The 16539-nt window shown below is 39.4% G+C and overlaps 1 protein-coding gene across 1 annotated transcript; it reads right to left on the minus strand.

The window, feature by feature from the left end:
* Window positions 1-4086: 4086 nt before the first annotated feature.
* LOC141332969 (uncharacterized) lies at window positions 4087-11227 on the minus strand. Its single transcript, XM_073837927.1, has 5 exons — window positions 11098-11227; window positions 10740-10952; window positions 8569-8664; window positions 8038-8190; window positions 4087-5324 (listed from the first exon to the last, which is right to left on the minus strand). The coding sequence occupies exons 1-5, from the start codon at window positions 11225-11227 to the stop codon at window positions 4585-4587; spliced, it is 1332 nt and encodes a 443-aa protein (XP_073694028.1). The 3' UTR covers window positions 4087-4584.
* Window positions 11228-16539: the final 5312 nt, after the last annotated feature.

Raw genomic sequence — 16539 nt, forward strand, 5'->3', positions numbered from 1 at the left:
AAAGAGTGATTTCTACAATCATCTATCATTTTTATTTTGAAAGAACGATAGTGTAACGAGAAAAAAGCTGTGTGAAATCAAGGCTGTTCACACCGGAGCTGAATGCGGGCTGCATCTGATCACCTTCATGCAACCTTCAGTTTTATGCTATTACATGAGGCTTTTTATTTTTATTATTTTTTTATTTTTTTAGGTTTTTGTAGTTCTGAGGCCATACCTGACCATCTGCTTTACTGTAGTTTCAAATATTGAGTGATTACAGTAGATTCCCTCAAATTTTGACTATGTAGAGACAATTACTCAATTCTCTGATTCAAAATATTAGACAAACTTTCACCTTGCTGGGAAAAGCAAAGCAACTGGAAGATTATAAATGAATTGACATCAACTGAATAAAATGACTTGTTCGAATTGATTTTAAGTGTATTTTAGCTTTTTGTTTAGTTGATCTCAATTTAATGTTGTAATATCTGTTTACATTAATGGACTTTATCAGGAGAGGCATGGAAATATTATACAAGTTTTTATTTTTATTTATCTCCACAGTTCACGCTTAGTTGTGCCTCCAGTAGCCTGTATGTAACAGTAGATATTTGTTTCCTTTCTAATTCATTTGCTACAATAAACAATATTCAGCAGCTGGCCTTCAATCATTTGCTTGTTAATTATACATTAAAGAATGTATTCAATATAAATGCAGTTACTGTCTGTATAAATCTTCTTGTAAATAAACTACCGGTGCTTTTTCTGCGTTCTCAATGTCTCGTTTTAAATGTCAGGGCCCTTGGAAGTCTACCAATGAGGTGTTGAGCTACTTTGTGCCTCGTAAATGGCGTAAAACAGTGATTTATTTACATGTCTACTCCGATGCCGATTCACCCTCATTGACAACCGGTTGTAAGCATCGGCTAACTATTAGAATTTCTGTGATGATTGTTTGTTTTTTTTTTCATCAGAGAGGTTAGGCCTAGTTTGCTATTTGGTCTTAGTGACTTAGCAGTCCTCTTCACTACTCCTAACGTTTCTCAGATTTAGGAGCTAGGTTTAACGCTAAAATGCTTTGTAAAATACTCTTAGAGCAAACATATAAGAGTCCTAAATTTAGGATTGACATGGCCATTATTTTTAAGATTTTCTCCTAAATCGGCAAGTTTTTAGCTACTTTAAGCCTTTAGATGTTTTGTGAATAGAATACGAGCCCTGACTTAATCCTTGATTTGTGAAGCTGTGGAGCTTCAGCACCACGGACAGCAGCTGATCCAGAGCTCAGAGCAGCAGTGGACCTGACGACTACTAAAGCAACAACAGACATCCATGCATTTCAGTCATGACTTTGTTTGGTTTACTGCTGCATTTTCCAAAATCTTGATATGGGAAGGTAAAATTGATCAAACTTAGCAACTACTAGTTTTTCATCAATGTATTCAATTATCTAAAATCTATCAGCAATATCTGTGTTAAATAACAAGGTTTCTAGCCAGTTCTGACATTCTGAATTTCCTATGACATTCCTGAATCAGTAAATACATTAATAAACAAAACATTGTTGAGTTGTCAGGTGTTCAAGTCCAAGCAAAACATTGCAACAATGCATCAATTTGCATTGATGAGGGGATGCTTCTGTGGCATGGGCACCTCACTTTTAGGATGTACAATTCTCAAAAACCCATCAAATATGTAATAAAACAGGGTACTGTCGAAAATGCTGGCAGGGAAAGAGTTAAAATACTTGTATTTTTTGTATAATTGTATTTTGCACCAAGCATGCATTTGAAACTCTCACTGCACGCAATTGGATAACGCCACAACCAATCACAACAATACACGGTGTGACATATCCAGGTGTTAGTGCCCCGTACGCTTAGCTACCAGCGGAGCTAACTGATAGATTAAACTCTTGCCATATCCAGTCGCCAAAACAGCCAAAACGTCCTTCTTGCAAAGGAACGATTAGAGCGCGGTTTTGGCTATTGGTCCAACGATCATTCAGGTTAATTTCACATTAACTCTAAGCAATGATATTTTCTTGGCCGCAAAAAAAAAAAAAAACATTCTTACAGTATTAATGCATATGAGCATGTAGCTTGATCAGAATCGTAAAGGGACATTAATTTACAAGACAGAATCAGAAACCCATGTAATTTGTGCACAAGAGTTTTATTAATTAAGGACTAGCAAATGACTAATCTAAACAAACAAACATACAATCACTCATACATGGAGGAATGGCAAGTCAGATTGGATGAATGGAGCCATTAGAGAAACAAGAAAAATGAGGCTATGAAAAGAGTCACTTAACCACCTGAATGAAACCATCAGTGCCATTTTACAACAGGGTTTACAAATTAAAAAATTAAACAAATATGTTTTTTAGTTAAATGTATGATACTTGCATTGCCTTGGTCGTTGACGAGCGTTTGGATGTAGTCTCAGATGAAAGTCTTGATGGTTTCAAGGTTTTGGACTTGGGATCACATTTTTCTGGATTTAAGGAGCGATGAGTTACAAAGGTGTCCTGACTCTGTGGTGATTGGGAGTTTCTTCCAAGGTGGAAAGTGAAGAAGAATAATGAGCTGAGAGAGAGAGAGACCCAGCTGAAATCCTGTGATCTTTGGGGAATGAAAAGACAAGGCTGCAGGGCCTGGCACAGGCTTAGGGTTCTGGAGAGTTCTAGCTCATTTTCCTCATCTTCCTAGGAGTTCAAGGCCTGCCAGGCACAGAAGCATCGGCTCTGGGACTTACCAACCAGAAGATAGCAAGGTGATGAGACACGGGACTAAAAGAACTGAGAAAAGCCAGGAGAACTGAGGCGAGTCACTGTGTGAAGCCTTTATCTCTAATGGGGGTTACAGTCAGGAGAAGGTAATTGGGAGGCCAGGTTAATTGAAAATTGGAAGGCTAGAGAGCCAATGGTGACTTTTGCTTTTGGAGGGAAAGTTTACACTTCTTTGTCTGTAAGCATGGTATTTGCATATGTGCTGGGATTGGTTGTTCATGAAAAAACTCCTAAAGATTCTTAAAACACTAATTTGTTGCATAGGTATCAAAAGATTAGACACCCATCTTTTTAGATCATCAACGAATTCAACGAGACCAAACATGTTATATGTGTTATACTACGTAGTGATCTATCATAACACATGCATAAAAACATTTCACAATACAAAAGACAAAATAATTGAACAGTAGTAACATACACAATGATCTGAGGATATGTGTGTTTGTTCACAGAAAGGGTTTTCTAAGAATTAAAGGAGAACTCCGGTGTGATATTGACCTAAAGTGTATTGAATCATGATACCGAGTGTAAACGTACCTTGCATATCTCATCTCGTCTTGTCCACTGCTGTCCGAAATCTGGGGTCAGTTATCCGATGCTCACAACAGCTTGTCAATGAGATCAATGGGGCATCGAAGCAGTCATGTAAATGAATCACTGTTTTACGCCATTTACGAGGCACAAAGTAGCGCCACACTTCATCGGTAGACTTCCAAGGGCCCTGACATTTAAAACGCGACGTTGAAAACTCATAAAAAGCACCGGTAGTTTATTTACGAGAAGATTTATACAGACAGTAACGGCAAGAAGTTTAGCGGCCGTCGCCATCTTGAATGTAGTCACGTTAAGTCGAGTGAAGAGCAGGAAGGAACGTATCAGGTTTTCAACCTATCGGGTTGTAGTTTCCTTCGTGCTCGACATTCGACTTAACGTGACTACATTCAAGATGGCGGCAATCGCTAAACTCCTTGAAGTTACTGTCTGTATAAATCTTCTCGTAAATAAACTACCGGTGCTTTTTATGAGTTTTCAATGTCGCGTTTTAAATGTCAGGGCCCTTGGAAGTCTACCGATGAAGTGTGGCGCTACTTTGTGCCTCGTAAATGGCGTAAAACAGTGATTTATTTACATGACTGCTTCGATGCCCCATTGATCTCATTGACAAGCTGTTGTGAGCATCGGATAACTGAACCCAGATTTCGGACAGCAGTGGACAAGACGAGATGAGATATGCAAGGTACGTTTACACTCGGTATCATGATTCAATACACTTTAGGTCAATATCACACCGGAGTTCTCCTTTAATGAAAGATGTTAGTTCCTATGATAGTATGTGTCCTTTTTAGAGTATTGGTTGGGGAAAATTCTCTCTACATACTTTTGAGTCGTAAAGATTATCTGGTCTGGCAGGAGTCCTGGATGCCATAGTAAGACCATTTAACATGGCTGCCAGTGTTGTGGATTGGGTGAAGGGGGTCTGTGATCATTTGTTAATCTAATGAAAAATTATTATTTGGTAAATCTAATGAACAGCTGTTTCTGATTGGACCGGACCCTACATGGTTTTTTCCGAGCAACACATAGGCAAAAAAAAAAAATGTCAGTTTGTAGAGTAATTTACAATAGCTTCAGATGTGGCTCAACCAAACAGAATCAAGGACCAAAACTGTTTATACTTTTTGGCTGAAACTCTTTCCACACTGAGGGGATCTGTCAGCCTTCTCTCTATTGTGAATTTTGATGTGCCTATTAAGATTTTCTTTTAGAATGAAACTCTTTCAACACTGTTGGCAGGTAAAAAGGCTCTATCTATTGTGGATATTTATGTGCTTTTCAAGGTGTTCTCGTTGACTGAAACTGTTTCCACATTGACTGCATATGTAAGGCTTCTCTCCAGTGTGGATCCTCATGTGCCTGTCAAGGTGTCCTTGTTTACTGAAACTCCTTCCACACTGTTGGCAGATGAAACGCCTTTCTGCAGTGTAAGGCTTCTCTCCAGTGTGGATCCTCATGTGCTTGTCAAGGTGTCCTCGTTGACTGAAACTGTTTCCACATTGACTGCATATGTAAGGCTTCTCTCCAGTGTGGATCCTCATGTGCCTGTCAAGGTGTCCTCGTTTACTGAAACTCTTTCCACACTGTTGACAGATGAAACGCCTCTCTGCAGTGTAAGGCTTCTCTCCAGTGTGGATCCTCATGTGCTTGTCAAGGTGTCCTCGTTGACTGAAACTCTTTCCACACTGTTTGCAGGCGTAAGGCCTCTCTCCAGTGTGAACTCTGAGGTGGACTCTAAGGTTTTCAGGATTACTGAAACTTCTTCCACACTGTTGGCAGATGAAAGGCTTCTCTCCAGTGTGAATTCTCATGTGACTTTCAAGGTTTCCTTTTCGAGTCAAACTCTTTCCACACTGTTGACAGATGAAGCGCCTCTCTCCAGTGTGAATTTTCTTGTGGACTTTAAATTCTCTTTGTTCATTGAATCTCTTTCCACGCTGAAAGCAAGTTTCATTCAGTATTTCTCTCTCCTCTTTCAGTGCTGTTGGGCCTAAGGTGGGAAAACAAAGAAATAAAAGTTAATCCCAGTTTAATGCCACAAGGCAAGGAAAATGGACAAACTCCCCACTCAAACATCAGATGAACAATTCATCACACAATAGTTCTTTCTGAGGTTTTATTAAGGGGGCCATGATGTTAGCCAATCATAAAAAAGGGTTGTTAAAGCGAGTCCCAACCACGTTCCTGGAGCCCCCAAACACTGCATGTTTCTCTAATTAAATGATAAATTACCTGGTTCAAGTGTGTTAGATCAGGGTCAGAGCTAAACTTAAAGGATGGTAAATGTTTAAGAACAGGGTTGTGCACCCCTGCACTAAAATGGGGCTGTGAGACAAAAGAGAGATGCAAAATGTGCAGTCTTTGGGGGCCTCCAGGAACGTGGTTGGGAACCACTGGTCTGTTACACTGACATTTTAAATGGAAAATGCCCCATAATGTAGTGTAAAAAAAAAAAAAAAAAAAAAAAAAAAAAACATCACATCAGAACATATCCTTTAAAAGAAAACAGGCAATATTTTTACACCAGTTGAATGTGAAGTGAGATGTGCTGAAGTATGATGAATTTGTGCTCTAGATTTAATCCATCCAAGTGTGCGCACACACACACACACACACACACACACACACACACACACACACACACACACAGACTCTCCCCAACACAAATATTAAACTTTATTATCACTTTAAACATAAAAGAACATAGGAAATGCAATGCATAAAAATAAAAATGAATAAAAACCATACACTACGTACTACGTAACTGTATTTATTGTTTTGTGCCCAAGATTTAATGATGTTGTTATATATATATATATAAAAAACAATCACAAATCTTAAATGAGTCTTTAAGGAACTAAATTAAAAATGAAATAATAGAAAACAGCCTACATTTTAACTGGGAAGAGGAACAGACATTTACTACCGCACAGAAAAACTACCTTTGGACAAACTGTTCTGTCTATCAGAGGAGGTCATTTTTGGAACAGCCTCCCAACAAATATTTAGAGAATGTCCTACTTACTGTACATTTAAAATGCACCTTAAACAGTTTCTTAAAGGTTCCCAGATATGTCCTCATTTTGACTGACTTTATTGATGTAATCTGCCTGAATGTGTGCTAATGTGTTTCTTGCTTGATATTGTATATTGTCTGTTCTTTTATGTTGTATTATTTTTATGTTGTTGTTTTCCTGCCTCGGGACTACAGGTGAAAATTAGCATTTATGCTACAACCTGGCTCATTTACAGTCTGTACAGAAATGTTAGATTGTTCATTAATGTGCACTGTCCCGAACGAACAAATAAATAAATAAATAAATACTCATTTGAGCTAGTAATTAAGACTGTATTAGTCAACTTACATTTTGTTTTCATTTACTGCTATGATAAAAATAACTTTTAGGATTATAATTGCACATGTGTCACATTTGTCCAAAAACAATAATTTGAGCAAAATGTCTACTTTTCCCAGAATTATTGAGCTACTACTATATTGTGCTCATTGTCTGTTTAGCGTGCAACAGCACTCGTTTACTAGTGTAAACCTCGTCCACTCCTTACAGTAAACTTGATATGTTTGCATGACTTTTTAACGTTTACAGATGAAGAATATGCCCTGAGGAAAACACAACATCTCAAATGTATTAAACAATATGTATTAAACTGACATTAAGGACTGCTTAAGAACAAGCATGCAGATCAAATTCCCTCACTCACTCAACCAGGATCACATTAGTAAGATTGTATGACCTTAAATGGTCATTTATGGAACCACTTTAACCCAGATTGATTTGTTATTTTATCTCAAATCAGGTTTTGGACTTTAATCCCAGCTGTTCTTAAGAGTCTTTTGGAAACGGCCCCCAGAGCTTGACATAACATGACATAAATTGAGTTAAGGTTAGGAGACACTGCCAACTAAACCATAAGGGCAGTCACATGATTGGAGCTCCAGGGAGAAGCATGCATACAGAAGCATAATACACCTGGTATGGTTGCCTCACGAAGCTCCATGGAGCAGAGGACTTAATTCTCAGAGATGAGAGGGGACCCAAAGGTTTTCTTTGGGAGCGGCGTACTCATAGGAGACCCTCTAGAGCAGGGGTGGCGAACAGTGGTCCAGAAGAGCCGCAGACCTGCAGAGTTTTGCTTCAACCCTTAATCAAACACACCTGAACAGCATAATCAAGATCTGAAGGGTTACTAGAAAGCTACAGGCAGGTGAGTTTTAATTAGGGTTGGAGCTGAAATCTGCAGGACGGTGGCTCTCCAGGACCGGAGTTCGTCCTCCCTGCTCTAGAGTGAATGGAGCACTGCCAAGTTCAAAGACAGGAGCAGCCTATCAGGGAGGGAAAAAAGCCTATTCAGGCCAAACATAAAATAATTTGATTATAAATTTAAAATAACAAAATAAACTTTAAAAAATACAATATGTACAAACTATTTACATACAGAGACAGAAATAAAAAGCACCTCGCTTGGAAGATGCAAGAGTGGAAAAGCCTCAGGGAACAAAGGAGAAGAGGAAGGAGGGCATTCTGCGTTTCCTGCAGAGCCTGCTGCCTCATTTTTTTATTTTTTTAAAGCCTACTATGGGCTGTGGGGGTCTAATTGTTCCAAATTTAGCACAACGGTGCTGTTTTCCATCGCCAATTTATACATTTTAAATTTGATCATTTCTTTTGTTTGAGGCGGCATGCTCTGCAGAAAAGGCAGAAGGCTGAGGAGGAAGTGTTCATCAGCAGACAGCGGTGGTGGTGGAGCTGGAGGACACCTCAGGAGCTCGAGCAGCGTCTGCTCCATCTCCGACGTACCATCACGGGGCCGCCAGATGCCTCTCCTCCTCTGTTGGCCTGTGTAATCAAAAATACAACACAAAGTGCATGAGAAGACAGAAAGATGATCATTGAAATAACAAAATTGTCTAGATATTGGGAGAATAATATCTGTGCCTGTGTGAGTGACATAGCCAGTGCTTAAATACAAGTGTGAAATTATTTTGAACTTGCTTTAACATATTTTACATAATTAAAGTTATACTTCAGACATATAAACATCAGGACCATAAACATGCAAATGAACAGTTATTAAAATGTATGTATGCAGATGATTGGTGGCATACATTGCAACAGAATTTAGTCTGCATTTACAAATACAAGGATTATTAGTGAATGTTAAAGCTATGAGTGGACACTGTACTGATGTTTTCTGCACAAAACATGTTCACACACCTGTGGGTGCAGCAGCAGGGGGCGAAGCACCAGGGACTGGGGAGACAGGAGAAGCGGCAGGGGATCTCGAATCAGCCTCTTCATTATCAGTAGGCTCTGTCAAGACAATATTAAATGTTAATAGTCATAGAGAGATTATATTATACTTTTCATCTGTAAACAATGAGTGCGTTTACATGGACCCTCTTAATGCGATTATAATGAGATTTTGGCAATATTGCGATTAAACGTTTCCTCATGTAAACGCAATACTTCGATTATAATAATGCGATTAAGCTCATAATCGCAGCAAGCATAATCGTATTAACATAGGTGGCGCACGCCGATTTTAATCGAAGTATACCGGCATGTAAACACCTTAATCGCAGTATTGCCGCTTTGACCAGAGTGCGCATGCGCTCCTGACTTACACGAATGACGTGCCACGCACTTGCAGACAGGGACTGCTCTACAAAGGGGCTATAGCCCCATTAGAATTTTTAATATCTCGATTTAGCCCCCCAACCAGCTGAGATAGAGGAGTACTGCTGTCTCGTGCTGTTTGTCACAATATCCTTACACACGCGTCATGTGAGCGCAGTTTCGTCCATTAGGCTACATTTAATCCATTACATCATCACTAAGATTGAGACGTGCCGTTCATTTAATTTTTAATATAAGTGTAGAGTATACAGTTGAATTACGCATTCATATGAATTGTGTTAATGTTGAGCGCACAACCCAGTCTCACGGAGCGCATGGTGCTGTCCAGCTTTGAAGTCTTTTCCTTTTGCATGTAACAGGTTTTTTCGTTGCTTTGTGTATAGAGCCCTGAATAGGCCTAAAATCTAGCCCAGCTCTTGGCAGAATTCTTGGTAATAGACTGGCCAGACTCCGACCCAAGATCGTCTTTTTGGCCACTTCTCCCAAAACATTTTTTTTTTAGCTATTAAAATAGTTCAGTTTTGTATATAGGCCAAATGACAATGTAATTATATTTCGTTTCAGTTTTTTTTTAAGTTAATTTAGAAAAAAGTTTAAAGCATTTTTTCCCATTAAATATAGGCTAAGTTTTTTTTTTTTTTAAGAAGCGACCAGCGGCAGATGGTGCGTTCATATGCTTGATCAATTTAGCTTTCTTAAATCATCACGACTTGCCTAAAATAAAATCTATAGATATTAAAGAGTTCAAGCATATCAAATGTTAGTTTTAAACGTTTAACCTGTATGTGCGCTGTTATTAGACTCATATTCTATCGTCTGTGCGGAGAGTGGAGGCTAAACGCTCGCTTTACTGGACATGAAGTAGCAAGTGTAATCACTTGCATTGCAAACATCTTAAAATACGCTGACTTTTTTACACGTAAAGGTAAGAGTAATAGCTATTATTCGTAACTGTTAAGGATTTATGTATATTTGCGTGCCCTCACAAACAATACCAACAAATTGATGTGCTTTTTCTATAAAAAAAAATGGAATGGGCTCTCTTGTTCAGGAACAGGAATCTTTAGGCAATCGTGAGGCAAATGCGTTAGCCTTTTATGTGCGCTTGATTGCGGATTTGTGGAACTCCTAAAAAAAATGCGCTGAAGGCGCGCTCACTGCTGCCCGTCGGGCTCGGGCTGGAATGCAGGGCTTGTTTTAAGTTTGTGTCTATTTTTTTTCGTTCGTGTCAGTTTTAAATCTAATTTAAAATGCCGTTTTAAATAGAATTTAAATTGTAGGCTACTTCTGTTAAATATGGTGTGTAGGCTACCAGAGCTGCTTTTCTTTAAGAAGAAAAAAGACACAATTTCTTCATTAAGTAACTTTTACGATATTTACACGAATATCGATTATTTTCTTAGCACCCCCACATATTGTACTAGCCCCCCGTTAGCCCAGTTAGAGAAAATATTCTGGCGCCTGTCTGTAGATTAGAAACGACGATGGCGAAAAAGGCGACACACTTTTAGGGAGCTTAGGAAACTGGACTTTGCGCGATATGAACATAATGCAATTCATTGACGGACAATAGGAATAATGGAAATTCCATGTAAACCGGAGTGAAGAACTTTGCTCTTGACATGTAAACATCATAATGCGATTAAGTCCTTACTCTGATTATTGGAAATAATCGCATTATTCTTGCCCATGTAAACGTAGTCATTGACAGCATGTGCCTTGTAAATTGGCTTAATTGGAAAACTCACCTATTTCCGTATCCCCTGCTTCCACCGCTCCCTCTCCCTGGTCCCTGGGGTGGTTGTACTCCATGACCTGGTCCTCGAGGAATCCCAGGATCTGTGAATACTTCCACTTCTTCACTGACCCTGCGGCTGACCCACTCCTCTTATCCATCTCCTTCCTCTTCTCCTTCAGGTACGTGTCCCTGAGGCTCTTCCATGTTTTCCTGCACATGTCCTCTAAATAAACACATTATCTTGTTAGCGAAAAGTAGCTGTATATTAGGGGGAAAATAGTTATAAAAAACGGCGGGAAGGCCGCAGGTCGATAAACGTGTAAGTTACGTGACTCAAAAGTGAAATGTGTACCTTATTTACAACTTACCAGGTTGCCCAATCTCCTCACCGACACTCTTCCAAGCGAGGTCCTTTTTATTCCTGTCTCTATAGAAATAAGAAGTAGTGTCGTACAATTCCGGCCGACTACTCACTGCCAAAATTAGACGCTCCTCCATTTTGAATGAGTGACTCCGGGCGGGTCTGCCGCCACAGCATCATGCAGGCTCCTGATTGGTTAACGTGGCGCGAATTGACGCAGAAGTTCAGATTTTTCAACTCGGGCGGCAGACATGATGCACAAAAAGCACAATTCGTGCTTAACGCGCAAATGAGGTGAATTCGCGTCTACGGCGCCGCGCTAAATGCCTCATTCGTGCCGCAAGAACTCCATAGGCGCGTAAACGCGTTTTACCATTGACTTCAACATTGAAATCACTCGCGCCAGACGCATATTCACGTTTGGTGTGAACGCAGCATTACACCTCACATTATTACATCTAAGTTTAACCTGAATGTTTGTGTTTTTATTTTGGCTTCATTTTTTTATTGTCAGGTTTGCTTTATATTTACAGCACTGTCTTCTCCTATTTTGTACTGTTTTTCTGTATGTCCTCCATTGTCTTGTTGCTTAAAATAACAACAAAAAATATTTTGGTAAATTCAATGATCTTACTGAAGAACTGCATGTAAAAGTATAATCCATTCAATTTGTATAATCTCTCTGAGCTTTAATGAGGTTTCATGTGAATGGAGAACATTTTAAAACAAAAGGGCTGTTTTCAATTGTATGTGGATTCATTTAGATGTAACCTGGCTGTTTTATTTGATTACCAAATACTTTAAATGAACAAATGTAGACAGCATGCAGTATCCAAATATGACTACTCACATTGCAAGGTTTGCTTTTGTGCAAAATAACAAAATGAGTAATTTTCTTACTTTTGCATAAATAGCCAAAGTGCTTGAAATAAATGGTTTTAATATTAGAAGCAAATATTGGGTTTATACATGTATATATATACACACATTGTTTAGGTTAATTCCATTTTACTGTTACAATCTTAATGCGTGACGTCATAACAAATGCACACTGTGAAAGCAATATATTCAGTGTTAGTGTTTGTCATGTGATCAACACTTCTGTTGAATGTCTCCACATTTTTACACTCCTGTGATATTATTCATAAATGCAATTCATTTCGGCTTTGAGAATAAAAACCAACCTGTTTGTTCCTCAGTATCTTCATGTTTGACTCTGAATACCTCTTCAATCTTCATGTCTTCACTCTCCTCTTTAATAAATGCCATCTTTGTTTGTTCCTCAATATCTTCATCTTTCAATGTTTCTTCAATCCTCATGTCTTCAATCTCCTCTTTAATAAATGTCATTTTATAATAGTGTGTCACATGGATCTCTGTTGATCCTCCAGGAGTTTTTTTGTGTATCTGAACACTTGTCCTGTTTAAGATGAGAATTAATAGAAAGAAATATGCATGCAAACTAAATCTGTGTGCGTCTCAATCAGCCCCCAGTTCAGTAGTCAGTGCACTAGAAAAACAGAGGTAGGCTAATAGACTTGATACATACAAATTACACAGGACGTTCATATTTAGGCAGGCTATTTTTTATTCACATTTGGTATTCAATTATTTGCTCATATCGAATATATTACACTATTATGAAATCATTCTCGGTTGTGATTCACTCGTTTGTGTTTGTTGTTGTCGTTTGTAGTCCGCGTGCCGCTGAATCGAATCACTGAATCATTTCACAAATTATTTGATTCAAATGATTCGGATTCTCAGTTTCTCTCATCACTTCTTATCATCACACGATTGATTCATGATATAGAGAGCGAACTGAAACGCACTTCTCTGTTACTAAAGGCTAACGCTAAGTATCTAAATCCCTAAATAAAACATTGCAACGTTACATTTAACAATACTGCATTTATTTAACATAGCTTGAAAAAAAAACCCCGCTTTAATTGATGTAACAGTTTGCATTATATAAAAACACAAAACTACAAACCTTTTGCAGATGAATCACAACAGATGAGGAGCGCTGCGCGTCTGAAAGACGTCACATCACCAGACCAAAATAAAAGTCCCATTGGTGCACTGCTATCTAGAATCACAAACACATATAATAGAAATGTTGTATAGAATATAATTTCGTACCCATATGATGATGCATTTCTAAAGTTATTAACATTGTAAATCTAGGAATACTTTTGTCTGTTTATTTTTTTCATTTACCTTGCCATTAAATTCACATAAAACTAGTTAATGCTGCTGTGTAACTGTTACAAAGAGAATGTGATGGCAAATTTGATCCGTCACTCTTTTGACTATTGTAATCGATCTCTTGCTATTTTGTTTGTTTTTGTATTTACATTTACATTTACATTTATCCAAAGCGACTCAAAATTGGGTATTTATTCCTCTTTTGGACAGTCATCACTGTCAGGGATTTTATTTTTATTTTGCTATTGGGGCAAATGAGGACACAAAAACATATTTGTGGCAGTTTCCATTTACCACTAAAGAAGTTTACAAAACTATGACTATTTAATTTTCTGAGAACCCCATAAATGTAAAAAAGGATCTATATACAAAGTCCCATTATAAAAAAAGTTAATGTAAATTTCTGCATACATTTTGGATAAAGAAAGACAGACAAGAGAGACGCATGAGTAAAAAGCGTGGTATTCATCAAATTTATTTTCATATAAAAACAGCAGAAATTATATCATGTTTATTAGCAACACAGTGAGTGTGATAATGTGATATCCGTCTTTGATCTCGCTTGAGATGCGCCTCGACTAGGGTTGCCACCCGTCCCTTAAAATACGGAATCGTCCCGTATTTGAGAATGAAATTGCGCGTCCCGTTTTGAATCAATACGGGACGGGTTTTGTCCCGTATTTTTTATAATTTTTTTAAAGCAGCGTCTCATGCGGTTAATCACTGCGGTAAAGCCAGCCGCGGTTCAGAAAAACACGGTCAAGCCAGCCGCGATTGATTTTAAGTGTGCGCGCATATTACAGTGATTACAGTAGTTTCAGAAACAACACAGAGAGAACGCGCTTGCAGAGCGCTTTTCATTTAGACGCCCAGGACTGAGAGATAATACTACAAAATGCTCGTGAATTTTTACTTATTTATTTGCATTTCTGCTTTAATATCCGTTTTATTTATTGATGTACTTGACGGTTCTTTTCTGAGAAATGCAGAAAAGAACCGTTTTTACTGCAGCATTTTTTTGAGATATGGGACATTATTACATTTTAACGGGGTATATAGACCCCATTTCTAAAAAGTAGAAAAAAACAATGATCAGTTCTTATTCAGGACGTCCCATATTATATGCACAACTCATATGAAACGGCAGCATTTTTGAGATGATCCCCCCCCCCCTCCCCAATGCGTCCCTTATTTTTGGGTATTAAAAGTGGTAACCCTAGCCTCGACTGAAATATAGGTGAGAGCAGGCGGCTGAAATGAGGGAAGGAGTGAAATAAACACAGTCAAGACGGACAGTTCTGAGCTCTGGTTTATATTAGATCACCTCCCAGCCAACATGCATATGTGGGGCCCACATGGTTTATGCTTGGGCTATATGGGTACCAAGTGGGCATGGTCCCAAAATGGGCATCTTATCTGGGGCCCACTTGAGGTAGCTAAGTAGGTCCCACATGGGTCAAAAGAGGTGGGCTCCCCATGTGGGTCCCAGCTGGGTCACTAATGAGCAATGAGCATATGGGCTCAAAATGGTCTATACAAGTGGGGCCCATATGGGTTTAACATATGGGTCAGTCATGGGCAAACTCAATCAATCCCATACAGGCTGCCTACATGGGGCCAAGGTAGTACCCATATAGTTACCGTCTATATGGTTTAAGAATGGGGAAACACATACGGGGCCCGCTTTGATGAACCATATGGGTTTGGCATGGGCAAACTCAATCAATCCCATACAGGCTGCCTGGATGGGGCCAATGTAGTACCCAGATAGTTACCATCTATATGGGTTCAAAATGGGGAAACACATATGGGGCCCGGTTTGATAAACCATATTGGTTTGGCATGGGTAACCTCAAACAATCCCATATAGGCTGCCTACATGGGGCCAAGGTAGTACCCAGATAGTTAACGTCTATATGGGTTCAGAATGGGGAAACACATATGGGGCCCGGTTTGATAAACCAAATGGGTTTGGCATGGGCAAACTCAATCAATCCCATACATGCTGCCTAGATGGGGCCAATGTAGTACCCAGATAGTTACCATCTATATGGGTTCAAAACGGGGAAACACATATGGGGCGCACTTTGATAACCCATATGGGTTTGGCATGGGCAAACTCAATCAATCCCATACAGGCTGCCTAGATGGGGCCAATGTAGTACCCAGATAGTTACCATCTATATGGGTTCAAGACGGGGAAACACATATGGGGCCCACTTTGATAACCCATATGGGTTTGGCATGGGCAAACTCAATCAATCCCATACAGGCTGCCTAGATGGGGCCAATGTAGTACCCACATAGTTACCATCTATATGGGTTCAAAACGGGGAAACACATATGGGGCCCACTTTGATAACCCACATGGGTTTGGCATGGGCAAACTCAATCAATCCCATACAGGCTGCCTAGATGGGGCCAATGTAGTACCCACATAGTTACCATCTATATGGGTTCAAAACGGGGAAACACATATGGGGCCCACGTTGATAAACCATATGGGTTTGGCATGGGTAAACTCAATCAATCCCATATAGGCTGCCTACATGGGGCCAAGGTTGTCCCAGATAGTTAACGTCTATATGGGTTCAGAATGGGGAAAAACATATGGGGCCCGGTTTGATAAACCATATGGGTTTGGCATGGGCAAACTCAATCAATCCCATACAGGCTGCCTACATGGGGCCAAGGTAGTACTCAGAGGGTTAACGTCTATATGGGTTCAGAATGGGGAAACACATATGGGGCCCACTTTGAGAAACCATATGGGTTTGGCATGGGCAAACTCAATCAATCCCATACAGTCTGCCTACATGGGGCCAATGTAGTACCCAGATAGTTAACGTCTATATGGGTTCAGAATGGGGAAACACATATGGGGCCCACTTTGATAAACCATATGGGTTTGGCATGGGCAAACTCAATCAATCCCATACAGTCTGCCTACATGGGGCCAATGTAGTACCCAGATAGTTAACGTCTATATAGGTTCAGAATGGGGAAAAACATATGGGGCCCGGTTTGATAAACCATATGGGTTTGGCATGGGCAAACTCAATCAATCCCATACAGGCTGCCTACATGGGGCCAAGGTAGTACTCAGATAGTTAACGTCTATATGGGTTCAGAAAGGGGAAACACATATGGGGCCCACGTTGATAAACCATCTGGGTTTGGCATGGGTAAACTCAAATTAATCCCATACAGTCTGCCTACATGGGGCCAATGTAGTACCCAG

The sequence above is a fragment of the Garra rufa genome, chromosome 4 (genome assembly GCF_049309525.1).
Source record: "Garra rufa chromosome 4, GarRuf1.0, whole genome shotgun sequence".
Lineage (NCBI taxonomy): Eukaryota > Metazoa > Chordata > Actinopteri > Cypriniformes > Cyprinidae > Garra > Garra rufa.